Source organism: Rhipicephalus microplus, chromosome X, assembly GCF_043290135.1.
Source record: "Rhipicephalus microplus isolate Deutch F79 chromosome X, USDA_Rmic, whole genome shotgun sequence".
In the NCBI taxonomy this organism is placed as follows: Eukaryota; Metazoa; Arthropoda; class Arachnida; order Ixodida; family Ixodidae; genus Rhipicephalus; species Rhipicephalus microplus.
The window spans coordinates 26,632,688-26,647,811 of record NC_134710.1 but is presented as its reverse complement, the minus strand read 5'-3'; the positions used below and the strand labels follow the sequence as shown (position 1 = coordinate 26,647,811).

Genomic DNA, 15,124 nt, shown 5'->3' with positions numbered 1-15,124 from the left:
ACCCCAGGCCGTGAATAAAAACGAGGAAAAATGTACAATAAAATCGTCGCTAGATGCCTCTGACGGAAGGTGCAGGAAAAAGTAATAAAAAACCACTGCAGACCCCACGTGCAGAAGCCAGATCGACTCGTCCACACAACCATTTAAACGACTCACACCCTGTTGCTCTTTTGGACACACACACTCAGTCACACGAACGAAGGTGTATGCGACATCAGACATGACTCGCCTAGCCTCCAAAAAACATGCAAAGAAAAGTAAGATTAAAGAGTGCGCGAAACACTGGGGGTGCTCACATAATAAAGTCCGCATATAAACATTTTTTGTTGTTTGTTTCTACTGAACAAGAAAGCATGACTGCCTCGCACAAATACACGATTCGCGGACGTACACAAAAACATGCACACGATTGAGTATACACAAACACACGCACATGCATTCGCGTGCCTTTTCGAGACGAAATATTGCAAATAAATAGTTCTTATTTACTACAGAGAGAGAAAGTAAACTGCTGCCGCCCCTCGATGTCAGCACAGCTACCGAAACCATGGATTTTTCCTTCCTTCCGAAAATGCGGCCAACAATGGAGTTGTAATTCGGATGTGCCAGTGGTGCTAAGCTGACATATTGCATCGCCAAGGAGGAGGAAACAGAAGGGGAAGGATGTGCAATTCGGAGACAGCACGCGCGCGGAAAGAGGACAGACCCCGACCGACTCTCTTGCACAACAGGCGTCCTGGAAAGAAGCGCGATGCCTACTGAGGAGGCTTGACAACGGTAGAAACGGTATATTGCTTGCTTCGCAGCGGCGGCTCGTCGGACAGACCGCTGCACTGGCGTTATTACTGTTCGCTAGCGTGGTGGTGGTTTCGGACGAGGGCGGGAGGAGGGGGTGGCGCTGGTTCCCTTTCTGGTGCGCACCAGGCGGCTGGTCATGGTGCTCGGGTGCGAAAGAGGCCAAGGGTCGGTTTGTGCCAAGGGGAACGGGCCGGAGTCTTCGGTGTGGATGAAGGCCTAGACGGTGTGCTCCTCCACTAGACAGAGCCTCTTGGTCGAAATGGCCATGCCGCCGTCGCTGGTCATGCTCTGGATACTGCTGTGGTCGTCCGTGTCGCTTTGGTTGCTGTTGTAGCCCATGATGTCCACTTCATCTGCAGCGGGGCAAACAAGAACAAAGGGCACCACGACAGTCAGTCACCAAAGACGACGTACAAACACGATTCGAACATTGTGCCCATGCAGTGGCTGTGTGGTACATACGTACAACATCGCTGAGGCAACCACCATTAAGGTAAGGGGTGTAAAAAAACACTTCAATTCATTAGGTTCCATTTTTATCACATTTAAACTTAAGCTGTCATCAGTGCATCGGTATTCACTACTCGATACATTTGAAGAGGACACTGTAAAACAGGGATGTGATGAAGTAATAATGCAAGAGCAAATGGGAATGTGATTGAACAAAGAACACCATCATTCAAAAGGTAACGTTTTCCTGTACCAACGAAACGGGCAGGATCATAGAAGTCGTGAAAATAAAGGGAGATTTGGTTCACACTACTGCGGCGTTAATGAAGCGCAAAAGCACAAGTGCTGGAAGTTATAAGACGACGCGAATGACTTCTCGTAGCCTTACCCAGCCTGGGGATACGACATCACGCGACATTCTTTAGGACTGGGCACAAAACCTGCCTCCGGATTCCAGGCCCATTTCTATCTGCTGTAAGACGCTCGAGCATATACCATGGCCTCCCATATTTACGATCACTTAATAACTTAATTAATTTCAAACGAACATTGATTTAGAAAGACCCTATCGTGCGAAAAACAGCTTTCCTAGCTCACAACTGATCTACATCACAACTTTGATCTAAGATCAAACGAGCAAATTGACTGTCCTTTTTCTAGATTTTTCGAATGCCTTCGATCGCGTTGCTCCCTGTCGGCTAATCTCTAAACTATCATCCTGGGGTTTAGATTTTTTTTAAACTCTGTCATGGATATAAAACTTTCTTATACTAACTGGCAGCTGTTCATCATCGTTAATGATTTTCCCTCTCCACTTTCGTTTCTTGAGGGGTATCGCACGACAGTGTTCTCGGTCAGCTAGCTACTCTTTCTTACTTACGAAATAATTTATCATGACAAGTGCGTATTTTTGCTAACAGCATAATTTACCGAGCAATCACTAGTACTAAAGGGCACGTAATAATTCAAAATAACCTCACCTCATCAGCAACTGGTGCGATTGTCGGGCCCCTTAATTCAAGTAAATGTAAAGCAACGCCTTTTTCCCTCGCTAACACTATAACTCCGAGTTTTCGTATACCTTCTTAACGGCAAACACGCGCCCCGCCGCGGTGGTCTCGTGGCTAAGGTACTCCGCTACTGACCCGCAAGTCGCGGGATCGAATCTCGGCTGCGGCAGCTGCATTTTCAAAGGAAGCGAAAATGCTGTAGGCCCGTGTGCTCTGATTTGGGTGCATGTTAAAGAGCCCCAGGCGGTCGAAATTTCCGGTGCCCTCCACTAAGGCGTCTCTCATAATCTTATGGTGGTTTTGGGACGTTAAACCCCACATATCAATGAATGAATCGATCATACAACCCTCCAATCATTGTTTCGTAAACACAGGTACGAAGCAATGCCATTACCAATAACATTGCAAATATCCGCATTCACGTTCAAAAGATTGCACAATCATCTTTCCTTCACTCGCATCAACGGCAAAGCAGGTATCTTCAACTCGTCCGCCCTCCCACGCGTCATCCGCATGTGGAACGACCTTTCAGGTGACATTGTAGATGAACGCAGAAAAAATTTCGGCACCGCATCAACAGACCTTCCCGGGATTAACGGCTCGTTTTATTAACGTCAAGTTTGGTACTTACGCGTTTAACAATAGGTACTTTCTTTTTTTTAAAATTCTTAGGTGATTTTGGCCGGTTTGAATACTAACATGCCTTTCATTTCGATCTGTAATTTTGAGCATTTTTCTTTCTTTTGACTTGAATAACTCCGTTTTTGTTTTTAGAAATCGTATTCACTTCTTGTAGCTTGTATCGTCACTAGCTCACATGTGTCATCGTCTCCGTTTAATTGCCGCTTTATTTTTGTTATCATTGTCACTGTTAGACACTGTATGATCTTCGACAATATTTACTTAATTTGTTATTGTTGATATCCAAGTTCTACATAGCTATGCATATATTTTTTGTGCTCTCCTTCCGCAATGGCCAGTTGGGCCTGTGTGTATTTTCAATGAAGAAGTATATAAATAAATAAATATTGTACCTCTGGGGGACTTCAAGGATAACAAAAGGTCCAACTATCGTTTTCACTGCTCTGATATCTGCATAGGCAACAAAAAACTGCAGCGTTTGAAGTGACCAGATAGAAAAGGGGCGGAGTCAGTTAAATCACTACAGCCATGCTTGATTGCTTTTCAAAAACATTACGATGTGCACACTTTTCTTGGACATCCTGCCACCAAGATGGCATTGTTCCCAAATGAACTCATTATAGCGCTTTTTGCTGCATTTCGAAGCTTATATAAGGCAGTGCAGCGATGCATTTGCCGGTGGTAATGCCTTTCCGAGATTGGCAGTGGACGCAGCGTTATCAACGAGATCAGCCGGCTGTGAGCAACGGACTAGCGTAGAATGGTGCATAATGCATCGCTACAAACAGCGGCGCGTCATCGCACTCAGTCTGACGCCAAGCGACGCGAGGGAAACGGCGAGCAGCACATGTTCGTGGACTTCCTCCAACAAGAGCTTTCGCTCGGTTATCACGGAATCGCGAGATCCCGGAATCGGAGGCCGCAGAGTGCCGGTACCACCGAGTGGGCCCGGATGGCGGGCGAACGACCCCCTGCCGCAGAGCCTCTCGCCGCCCGGTCGGTGCTCTTGGCGGCTCGTAAACAAGCCGGCCAGGGGCGCGCCCCACCGTGTGTGTGTGTTCGGTGTGTGTTGTTGCAGCTCGGATTCGCTCACCGCTTGATTGAAGCGAGCTCATCAACAACACGCACTCCTCGCATCAGGACAAGGTCAACGCTCTCGCCACTCGCGTGCTGTGCTCTAAGCTGCACCCTTGCCATGTTTTAGTAGCATTGCTCTCATCAGCCCAGAGCCCCAAACGCAGCAAGCTGGCCCTTGGCAGAAAGAGTAAGCGCGACTTCATGAGGACGAAGGAAACAGACCTGCGTTTGTTTTCTTTGTGTCCTGGTAGTGTCTACTGGATGGAACACGTCAAGTAGCCCACCATGTATTTTAACAAAGCTAAGCTACCATGCCCAAGGCCAGCTAGACTGGCTGCGTTGATACGTCTTTGCATATGACGCGGTCGCCGGCACGGCGCGGAAGCCCCCCGCCGCAAAACATCCGGGATGGCCTCGATAAATGGGCGCGCGTTGGAAAGCACTGTTCCACCTGCGACGCCCCACTTCTACACAGCACACATCTCGTGTTCCCTGCAGCCAATTTTCGGAGCTATTCATCATCACTCTCAGCCCGCATAACGCCCACTCCAATACGTAGGACCCTCCGAACAATCTCCAATTTGGGCTGTCCTGTGCGAGCTCATTCGATTGTATGCCTGCAAGTTTGCAAATTTCGTAGTTTCTTCAACCCAACTAATCCTCTGCCATCCAGATCCGTTACCCATTTAGTCGCTCTATGGCAACAGGTCACCTGTCCTTCGCATTATATGGCCTGTCTGTGTCCACTTTTTTCTCCTAATCCGAACTAGAATACCAGCTACCCTGGTGTGTTCTCCAGTCCGTTCTGCAGTATTTCAATTCTTTCATGTTACTACGCCCACCACTTCATGTTCCATCGCAAACCGCATAGTTCTGAACTTTTTCTCGAGTCCCTTAGAAATCCTCCAAGCTATTGCCTCAAAAGGAATTGTTGAACATTTTCCGCCTTCGGGGTAATGTGTTCACAAGGCCTACTCCAAGAAGTAAAAGAGAAGGGATACCAAGGCTGCCCCTTAAGGGGAGTGAGTAACCCGTCACTACCGTTCCTCCCTTTTAGGGGTAACTGGACGAAATGTTACTCTTCCCCCTCACGGTTACATTTCAAGGGAGCAACAGGCGCAAAAGAAAAATCAGTTGGTTGACTTCACCAGCCTCTTGAAGGTAGTGGAAGCACGTGATTAGATGTACAATCGATATACAGGCATCACATTCAGAAATAAGTTTCAGAAAATTTACAGCAAACACACGGAATTTGAACTCGCGGCCACTGAGTCAGCCTGAACGTACACTAACCACAACACCACGCCACGCTACGACACTGTCTGGGAGGAAACGGGTTTATGTACGCACCGACTGGTCACTTCCACACGGCGCAAACAATGCTGCAGTTACTCCAGAAAACGAGCGTTTTCCTTCCAAATTTTGCACAAGGTTTGTCCCAAGGAAGAGCAAAGTACCTTTTTCGGATTATACTATGCAGTTACTCCGGAAAACTTTTTGTTTATACACACTATGGCGCACAACAGGGAATGAAGTCGCAAAGATCTCTGAAGACACGTTGATCGCTGTTTTTCCGATCCCCTTCCATCTCAGCTGGAATAGCCTCGTGCGGCTAGCACCAACGAAGGCGACCACACAAAACGCATTGATGATAAACGCGCAGCTTCTGCAATTCGTGGACTTCCACCGTCGCAGGGAGCGAACAAAGTAGACGCGTGAGCAAAGCCCTTGAGAGTGACGATGCCACAGTATTCGCAAAATCTTTTGTTTTGTTTTCGGAGGAGACACTGAACACTCGTGGCCACGATTGGAAGAACTTGGTGCCAGCTTGGACAGAATAATAATTCTGTCCTACATGATCGTCCCTCCAAGCCGAAGAGCAGCACCGTCGTGCATTCAGTGGTGGGGGCAGCGGCTCCCCGACGTGACTCAGCCACCGCCACGCGGCACGGGGTGTTTTTTTTTTCTTTTTTCCTCGAGCCGACGGCGGTGCATTGCCCCCGCGCGCAACTAGAGGCTTTGTCACCGCAGCACTGACGCGCCCAACCGGCAGGGCATCGTGTTACGACCGGCCCTTGGAAAAGTGCACAAGTCCCATTCCTGCGCCGTAGGGTCGACAACGTCTGAATACAAAACATGCGTAAAACCTATTACGCGAAGGTTTTTGATTGAAATGCATTCTTACTGCGGTGACTTATCGAGAACAATAGGATCAGACGACTTTCGGGGAGCACCTTTTTTCTACCAATGCGAGCAAATCAGAGGCGCCAGAAAGGCGCATGTGTAGAACAACCGGCGAGCGCGATCTCGAATCGTCGTGCACAGCGGCTTCGCAATCATCATACAGGATTAAGTGACAAAATCCGTAACCCAAACGCATTTTTTTTTTAAACCAGGTGCCACAGTTTGCGCAATTCCGATGCTCTCGCGCGAAAACCTGGAAGTATAATTTCGCGCCACCGAAACCCTCCGAGCAGTGCTCCCGAATATCGTTCTCCAGATCGGACACAGTGGAGAGCACGTACAAAACTGCGAACGGCGCACCAAGGTCAGTCGGCCAAGCGTGACGCTCTCGCGGATGGCACAACGCCCGGGAACTTTTAATAGCGCCGCTGCGGGAAAGATTGGAGGCTGGGTTGCAGTAGCAGCCCGCCAGCAACGCACGCCATACCCGGCAACAGTTACATAACTGGCGTCCCGCCCCGAGGTACGATGAGGAGTCGACGTGTAAGAAGTATGCAAACGTTTTCGCGCCGTAGTCTTTGCATCACGTTTGCGCTCACCGTGAATTTGACCACCGTTTCAATTGAAGCTGAGTAGGCACCACGAGAGTCAAAAACGTTCCGACCGCCTATACAGACACCATTTCGCCGGTACTTCGTAGCCACATGATAGACGAGAAAGACAGCGCATCACGTAATTGTATACACGACGACACTATATACTGTAGCTATAGCTATCTAGTTATAGCTATACCTATAGCTATAGCTATAGCTATGCTATACACAGCGCATAAATGCTGAGACAGAGAGCAATTGCTCAGCGCTGATTGAGGCATTAGCCTCAATCGTTAGATACTGAATACAGCGGGGTTTTTTTTTTCTTTCTTATTTAGAACGTCATACTCGTTTGTTAAGATGTAAGGACAACGCGATACGGCTCCATCACCCACAAACGGACAGACGGAGCAAAACTGCACGACCGATCGCAGTCCCGTCGGGGCGTGAATAACCGCGATCAGAGTCGGCCGGTGTGGGAAAACAGTCGGATCACGCACTTCTGAATTCTCGCGGATTCGTTCGCGAGACAATAGACGTGTGGCGCGATGAAATGTCACCACAAACAAGCCGAACCACGCTCAGCGCAAGCGAGCGAACACCTGTTCGGCCGCGTGCGTCGCGGACTTCGTGCGGTACCCTTCAGGCCCCGCTTAACTGCTGCCCTACTTCCAAGCACACTGGCAAACACCTACGTGCTAAACACCTGTGTACTTGAAAAAAAAAATGTGAGGGGACAGCTACATTCGTGTGACGCGAGCACCAGGCAGCGTCTGGAGCTCCTAAAGGATCCCTGTTCTATAGTCGGCCGCATATACTCTGAAAAACATTCATACAAAAAAATCGCATTCGTGTACAAGGTCTACGGCCACAGCGTACACGAGGTCCCTGTGAAAGGATATCCTGGCGATGCTTTCAGCCATTCCAGCCTGAGGGCAAAGCGTCTGAGAGTCGTGTGCATGCTCAAAAAGCTCACTGCCGTATGAACCGAGGTTTATTTCTCGCGTAACCCCTGACAATAGACAGGTTCCAGCGCTGCCACTTCTGGCAGCGGCGGTGTGCAAGAAGGCGTATTATAAACCTCCGGGTGGTATGTTGGCCAAATAACCCTATTTTTTGAAGGGCTGAGCGTGCGTGTAAGCTCCGAAAAGCTTCGTTTCACGAGTTGTCCACAGCATAGACTCACACGAGCAGCTTAACACGACGCACGTCACTGCACAAAGTGGTTCGTTGTGTAGAAAAAACACGGCAGCGCGAGCCCGACAGGCGTCAAGGGTTGAACCCTGTGTTCACCCCCGTCGACAGCAGATGCCGATGTGCATATCGCTACTCTGCACGGTCAGTGTGTGCAATGGCGGACAAAGGGCTCGCTTATCCGCGGTATGCAGTGGGCAAACAAGATAAGCACATTACTGCCCAACTGTCCCATACTTCCAACCACAACAGTGTGGCGGAGTTAATGCCGAGAGTTGGACCGACCTTATAGTTCAAAGGGCGCAAACCAAGAGCGTGTCCGGCGTACGGAACGCCGAATTAGCACAACGTTTTATGATCGCTTCAGCCGTTTATTTGTAGATTGACGGGGGGTTGAAACTTCGAAACCTTGTTTACTTTCAACATTCGGAATGTCGAAACACCGGCCAAGACACGAGCGATGACAGACGTACCCTATTGAAACGATCCGTATGCGATGCCCAATAATTCCGTATGTTTCCGTAAGAATCTTACGGAAATATATGGAAAATATATAGGAAACATATGTATTCATACGGAAACGTACGGAATTATTGGGCAACGCATACGGATCGTTTCAATAGGGCGTGGCGGCAGTATGATCCGCATTAATTAACTATACGCCCGCGCACGCCGGGTTCCTTATCGCGAAATCAGCTCAATGGCTGCGCTCCTCACATCACTAAGCGACCACGAATCCAAATCGTAACGGTCGAATTTCGATAGATAATAATGCCATCTGGAATTTTTTCGTCACGAAACCGCGATATCATTAGGAGAGACGCCATGAGGGAGGACCGAAAATTTCGACTGTCTGATGTTGAACATCCCACTGGAATCGCACAGTACACAGGTTTCATCTACATCGAAATTCGAGCGAAACCCAAGAGCTTCAGCGCATTTTATCGGAGGAACAACTCTACGAACCCGCGTAATTTGCGACACCAATGAGTGGTAAACAAGGACGGACGAAATTTCCGGAGCCCTCCGCTACGGCGTCTCTAGTAATCATATCGCGGTTTCGGGTCGCAGATAGCAGGTATTATTATTAATATTGTCATCGGAATATGAATGGCCGTCCTTGTGACGGCCGTCCTTCACTGAGCACAGACCCAAGAACGGACAAACAGACCAAATAAATAGTGCTCGGTCAACACCAGAACTAACAGCGAGTGCACCCAGAACGATAGCAACAGTGGCCTAGAGTTTACATATAGGAGATCGAAACGAATGTAGGCGCAGACAACACACAAGCGTGCATCAGCAGATTTCCACCATAAGTCTCCACACACCAATTACAGAAAACGGGTATTATGCTAACAATGTCCACTATGAGCAGAAAAAAAAAACTGCTTTTGACCGCATGCAGTGGTGCATGCTGTCGAAACGGCGCACCGCGATGTGCGTACTACATATATCGTGTGCTCTTCGACATGACCGTTTCCTCCTACATAGGTTTATCAGGCTAGTATCTTTTTCTTTTTTTTTTCTTTCCTCAGCCATTTGTAAAAAGGGTTAAATGTTGGGCGCTCTATTACTCTAAGGTCCACCATTACAGGACGTATACAGTCGACCGCAAAAGTTAGCGGAACAAAAGTACCGCAACAAATACGAATGTCTGCTCCGTAATAGATAATTCCGCTTCCAATTTATCGGGTCACTGGGTAGGTCGCAAAAAACCACGTGCTGAGCGTTGGCGACAGTTCCACCAATGTTTAAGACCTACTCCAGAGAAGACCACGGCGGGGCCTTTTGCGATTTCAGGCCGCAGCAAAAAAAAAAAAAAAAAAACCTACGCGGACGTGAATATATGGAGAATCGCTATACTGAGACATCTGCGGCTTCGCGAAGTCGAACCGTTGCTGTGGCATACTAATCACGCCCGACGGAACATGCAGATGGAAAGCGAGCGAACTGAGGCGGACATTCGAAAAAATAAAACGTCCATGTACTGAACAGTTCACAGTACCACGTCAGTATAACTGACGCGGTACTATGACTTCTCACACCTTAAGGAAACGAAAGGGAATTGATCTCGCTAGGAAGGGCTAATGGTTCGACGAGGCGCATTCCAGGAATGCGGCTTGCTTTTTCTCAAACAGCTAGACGAAAGTTTGAAGGTTAACGGGCAATGAGACAAACTTAAGCCCCTTTCTGGCAAACAACACAGAACTGCGCCGATGTTATGCAGTGAAGTGTCGGGATCGCGATGCACGCCAGCTTATATAAGGTCCGTTCGATTCACCTGCACCAAGTGAACCAGTTCACGAGGTGCTGCACCTTACCATTCGTTTCAGCGGTGCAGCATTGACGACCGCTGAACCCTGCCATTCGTTTCGAAAGGTGCAGAAGAGGTGCAGCACCGGTTCACGATTTTCCTGCACCTCCTTCGCTGACGGTGCCGGCTTGGTGTAGGTGGCTTAGGCGCCGTACCCGCCTCTACAAATGCGGTGTGTTTTGCCAAGATGTTTGCGCCTCATAAACTGTCCGCATGTGCGTTTCGCCATAGGTCAGTGTTTGCTGAATGGTGTAAATTAACCGAAAAGAAACAAGGCCAACACCTTGTCGGCACATCGTCATTTGTTTCGGGTGTCGTGCTGTGCCTGCACCGCTGAACTCACGCTGCACAATTTCTGAACTTCGCGTGCACAGCCGTGAACCGGTTCCGACCGGTGCAGGTGAATCGAACGGACCTATAGGTGCAGTGTGGAACAAGCGACTGACCGGTTTCCGAAGTGGACGAGCGTGACGACGACGAGCCGGAGCTGCACTCGCTCACGCTCCGTCTCTTGTGGCTGGGCGGGGAGGAGACTCCGTCCAGGTGGTGCAGCCTCCTCTTGAGAAACCTCTGCTCCCGCATCAGCTGCTCTTTCACCATCTGGCTCTTGCGGTCCTTCTCCTCCAGCGTCTGCGCACAAAGACATGGGATCATTTAGTCGGCCTCCTTTGAGACGAATGATTGAAGGAAGCGCACTGGCTCCGTAGCTGGCAAAACGCGTCCCTCGGACGGCCCCGACATATACAATATGCAAGAGCATCGACAAGTGCCTGTATGCACTTTCACCAAAGTGCCCAGGTCACTTGGCATTTCGCGAGGACACGCGGCTGCCCCTGCGCGGCGGAGAGACCTTTCTTGCGTGATGTCGCTTGCGAGAGATTCGACGATATAGTTATCGCGCCCCCTGATCGACACCACTTACCCAGCCTCCGTCAATTTCTGGCCAGCACGGCGTCCGGATGCTCCCATTTGACATAATTCGATTGAGCAACTGGTGCAACTTCCCAACAGCACTATACGAGGCGAGACATTCATCATTATCATCATGAGCCTGACTACGCCCACTGCAGGGCAAAGGCCGCTCCCGTGATCCGCGAATCAATCTGGTCTTGTGCTTTCCATTGCCAGGTTATACCCGCAAACTTCCTAATCTCATCTGCCAACCTAACTTTCTGTCTCCCCCTCACCCACTTGCCTTCTCTGGGAATCTAGTCAGTCACCCTCAATGACCAGCGGTTATCCTCCCTACGTGCTACATGCCCGGCTCATGTCCATTTCTTCTTCTTGATTTCAATATGTGATATCCTTAACCCCGGTTTGTTCTCTCACCTACTCTGCTCTCTTCTTGTCTCTTAAGGTTACATCTATAATTTTCCTCTCCATCGCTCCGTGCGTCGACCTCAATTCAAGCTGAACCCTCTTTGAAAGCCTCCAGGTTTCCGCGTCATAGGTAAGTAGCGGCAAGATGCAGCAATTATATGTACCTTTCTCGTGAGGATTAGTGGCAGATTATCATTCATGATTTCAGAATGCTTGCATAATGTGATCCACCCCATTCTCATTCTTCTCGTTATTTCACTCTCATGGTTCGGCTCCACGGTTACTACCTGCCCTAAGTCAACATAGTCTTTTACAACTTCTAGCGTCTCTCCACCTATCGCAAAGTGCTGTAGTCTGCAGAGACTGTTCTACATTACTTTAGTTTTGCGCATATTAATTTCAGACATACTCTTTTGCTTTCCGTGTTGAGTTCTGTAATCATGAGCTGCAATTCTTCCCCTGAGTTACTCATCAAGGCGATGTCACCAGCAGATCGTAGGTTACTAAGATACTCTCCTATAACTCTCATCCCTAAGAAAAGCTCCAGTGAACAGCCTGTAAATAGCGTTAGAGAGATCGTGTCTCCCTGCCTTACACCCTTCTTTATTGGGATTCTGTCGCTTTCTTTATGGAGAACTATGGTGGCTGTGGATCCACAACAGATTTCTTCCGGTATGTTTATGTAGGGTTCTTCGATGCCCCGATTCCATTGTGCCTGCATTACTGCTGATGTCTAGGCTGAGTCAAGCAAATTCTCGTAATCTATGAAGGCTATGTATAGGGGTTGGTTGCATTCCACGCATTTCTCTATTACCTCATTGATAATATGAATATGGTGTATTGTGGAGTATCCTGTGCGAAATCATGCTTGGTCCTTCGGTTGATTGAACTCTAATGTTGCCTTAAATCTATTAGTTTTCTAAATAGTTTGTACAGAACAGACTGTAGGCTGATGGAGCTGTAATTTTTCATGTCCTTGACGTCTCTTTTCTTATGGATTAAGATGATGTTGGCGTTCTTCCAAGATTCTGGTACCCTTCCCGTCAAGAGACACTTCGTATATAAGGTGGCCAGTTTTTCTAACACAATTTCTCCGCCATCTTTCAGGAGGTCCATTGTCACTTTATCCTCAACAGTGGATTCGCCTCTTTGCATTCCTTCTAGGGCTTTCCTCACTTCCTCTGTGAGGAAAGTGAGGAAAGCCCTAGAAGGAATGCAATACCTTCTTCAGAATACTTCTTAAATACCTTCTTCAGAAACGCGCTAACTTACGGTTAGCGCGTTTTCTGAAGAAGGTATTTAAGATCCGGACGTCGCGAAGTCCTAATGGCGAAACTAAAAACGATATACACATCATTCTGTGTGGCGAGACATTACAAGGCATCCAATGGTTCGGGCCTACGCTTATATACCAGTATCCTCACGTATCCAACACGACACTTTTGCACGCGAAGACGCGCACCGCGTAAAGAAATAGCGTGCCGATGTAACGATCACCTAAACACCGAGGCGCACATGTCTTCCTACCAGACCCAGAGGGAGTGTCGTCGTTTTGTTCTCGCGCCATAACTATCGTCATGCCATACCAACTAGCCCAAGCTGCCACACTCCTAAAGGAGGTTAGCGTCAGAAGCAGCCGCTCCTGCACTCTGCCTTCAAGGCAGAAACAAAACGGGGAACACACCGCGAACCGGGTCCGAAAAGGGGCAACAGCTCCCCCCCGAACACACCCACGCCGATCACAAACCGGTTCCGCGTCGACTTTCCATCAGCGCACGTGGAGCCAGCATAGATGCGGCGGGGGAGGCACGCACGCGACCAATTCCTTTCTCCTCCATTGTACTCGCCGGGCGCTGCAGTGCGAGAAGGAACGTCTCGAGCTCCACCAAGTTTCATCCGCTTTAAGATCGTAGGTCCAGCGCGTTCACACCAAAATTCAACACGTCACTTCCGAACCAGTGCATCGATGCTGATTATCAGACTCACCCAACATTCGCGAGACCAGAACGAAGTGCTAAACACCGCCTGTCACTGTACAGATATGTCTAATACACTTCCCTACCATACAGTAAAGGCACTGCACCATGTCGCCTTATGGCTGACAGAAATTAGGTGCCTTTTTTTTCCTTTTCATCTAAGCACCCCCCCCCCACCCCCATACCGTACGCCATTTGAACATACGCACAGATTCGGAACCCTTTTTCTAAGCTGCAGCATTTGGTGGCTTTCTAACAGTTCGCGGGAGTTTAGGCGCATGAAGCCGGTACATCCAAAAGTCGATTGCGGTTCCACGACCACGCGCCACATTTTGACCAAGCTCCCGCAGAAGCCACCGACCGTAGCCCGAGGAGCTGCACACTTCCACGCACGCAACACCGCAAGCAGCCTCGCCAACCAACACGCTGCCGGGCGTGTCCGCCGAGCTCGGTCCGCCGAGCAAGTTGAATCGTCTTGGAATAATGAAAGCTGGAGAATGACGTCGGGGCAGGCCCGTTATAGAACGACGCTATCTCCGCTTGTCATGACGACGCGTCCAACACGCTGGATGAAACGCCAGCGAATCAGACATTCAATTGCGCGTGACGCCACCGTGCCATCAGCCGGATCCACCTGCAATACCATTCCCACCTCCACAGGCGAAGACCACTGCATGCTTTCGTAGGGTGGAAAAAAAAATCTTCGAAGGCTGCTTTCCTGCACGACCTACGAATCCCAACGCCACAAGACGCATTTCTTGAAAGTGACGTTGTGCGGCGCTTGTCACGCGTGCGTTATCTATGACCAGTACGTCTTATATCCCGTCCATATGCATACATAGAGACCGAACGGCTCCTTTGGACGCACCAGGACCAACCTATCAGAAATTAAAAGCGTCACAGCTCTGAACGTCCACTTCCGAACCGACTCCAAAGCCGTTATCAGACCAGATGCGACTAAGTACAAAGTGAGGCCCACGCGCGTTGAAACTCAATTGAACGATCGCGACTCACGACCAAGTAGGAACTCCGAACAAGAATGCTTTCTTTACGACTCGGCACGCTGTAGCTCCGGGACGACAGAGAAACCGTCAAGCTGTCGTTTACAGGCGACGGGTACTTTGGGTTCTTTCACTGCGGCAGCAGAAGGTCGCTTTCCAAGACGCAAGGAGCGGAGAATAAACTCCGCTCGGCAAGGCATACGCCTTCGAGGAAGCACAGCTCTCTCGAACACAAAACCAGGCAACATTTTCATCGTCTTCGGGCGCCTGCTCTCGAAAGGCCATTTCCCGGTGGTGCTGCCACAAGCGCCACGGAATGACACACAAGCGGCCACAATTAAAGAACACGAGTCCCCTGAAATCTGCTATAACGCAAGCAGTATAGGAGGACCAAGCTCGCCAACAATCTAACGTTACGGAACGGACGCACAACACGCCCACTCCAGAAATGCCGCATAGAAGAGTGCATCAGCTTCAATCCTGTGACTTTGTACTACTTTTGCAAGCACGCACATAGATTGCAATGAACGATTAAATAGTCGTGTGCAAATGATGGTAGAGA

General features: G+C 49.2%; 1 protein-coding gene across 1 annotated transcript in view; it reads right to left on the bottom strand.

Moving 5' to 3' along the window:
- Positions 1 to 638: 638 nt before the first annotated feature.
- The window catches only part of LOC119175747 (max dimerization protein 1), a 100,428-nt gene continuing 85,942 nt past the window's right edge, over positions 639 to 15,124 (bottom strand). Inside the window, exons 5-6 of the mRNA XM_037426702.2 lie at positions 10,712 to 10,895; positions 639 to 1,151 (exon numbers count right to left, since the gene is read on the bottom strand). Of these exons, the coding sequence (XP_037282599.1) occupies positions 1,015 to 1,151; positions 10,712 to 10,895 (321 nt within the window). The 3' untranslated portion in view covers positions 639 to 1,014. The remainder of the gene's footprint in view (positions 1,152 to 10,711; positions 10,896 to 15,124) is intronic.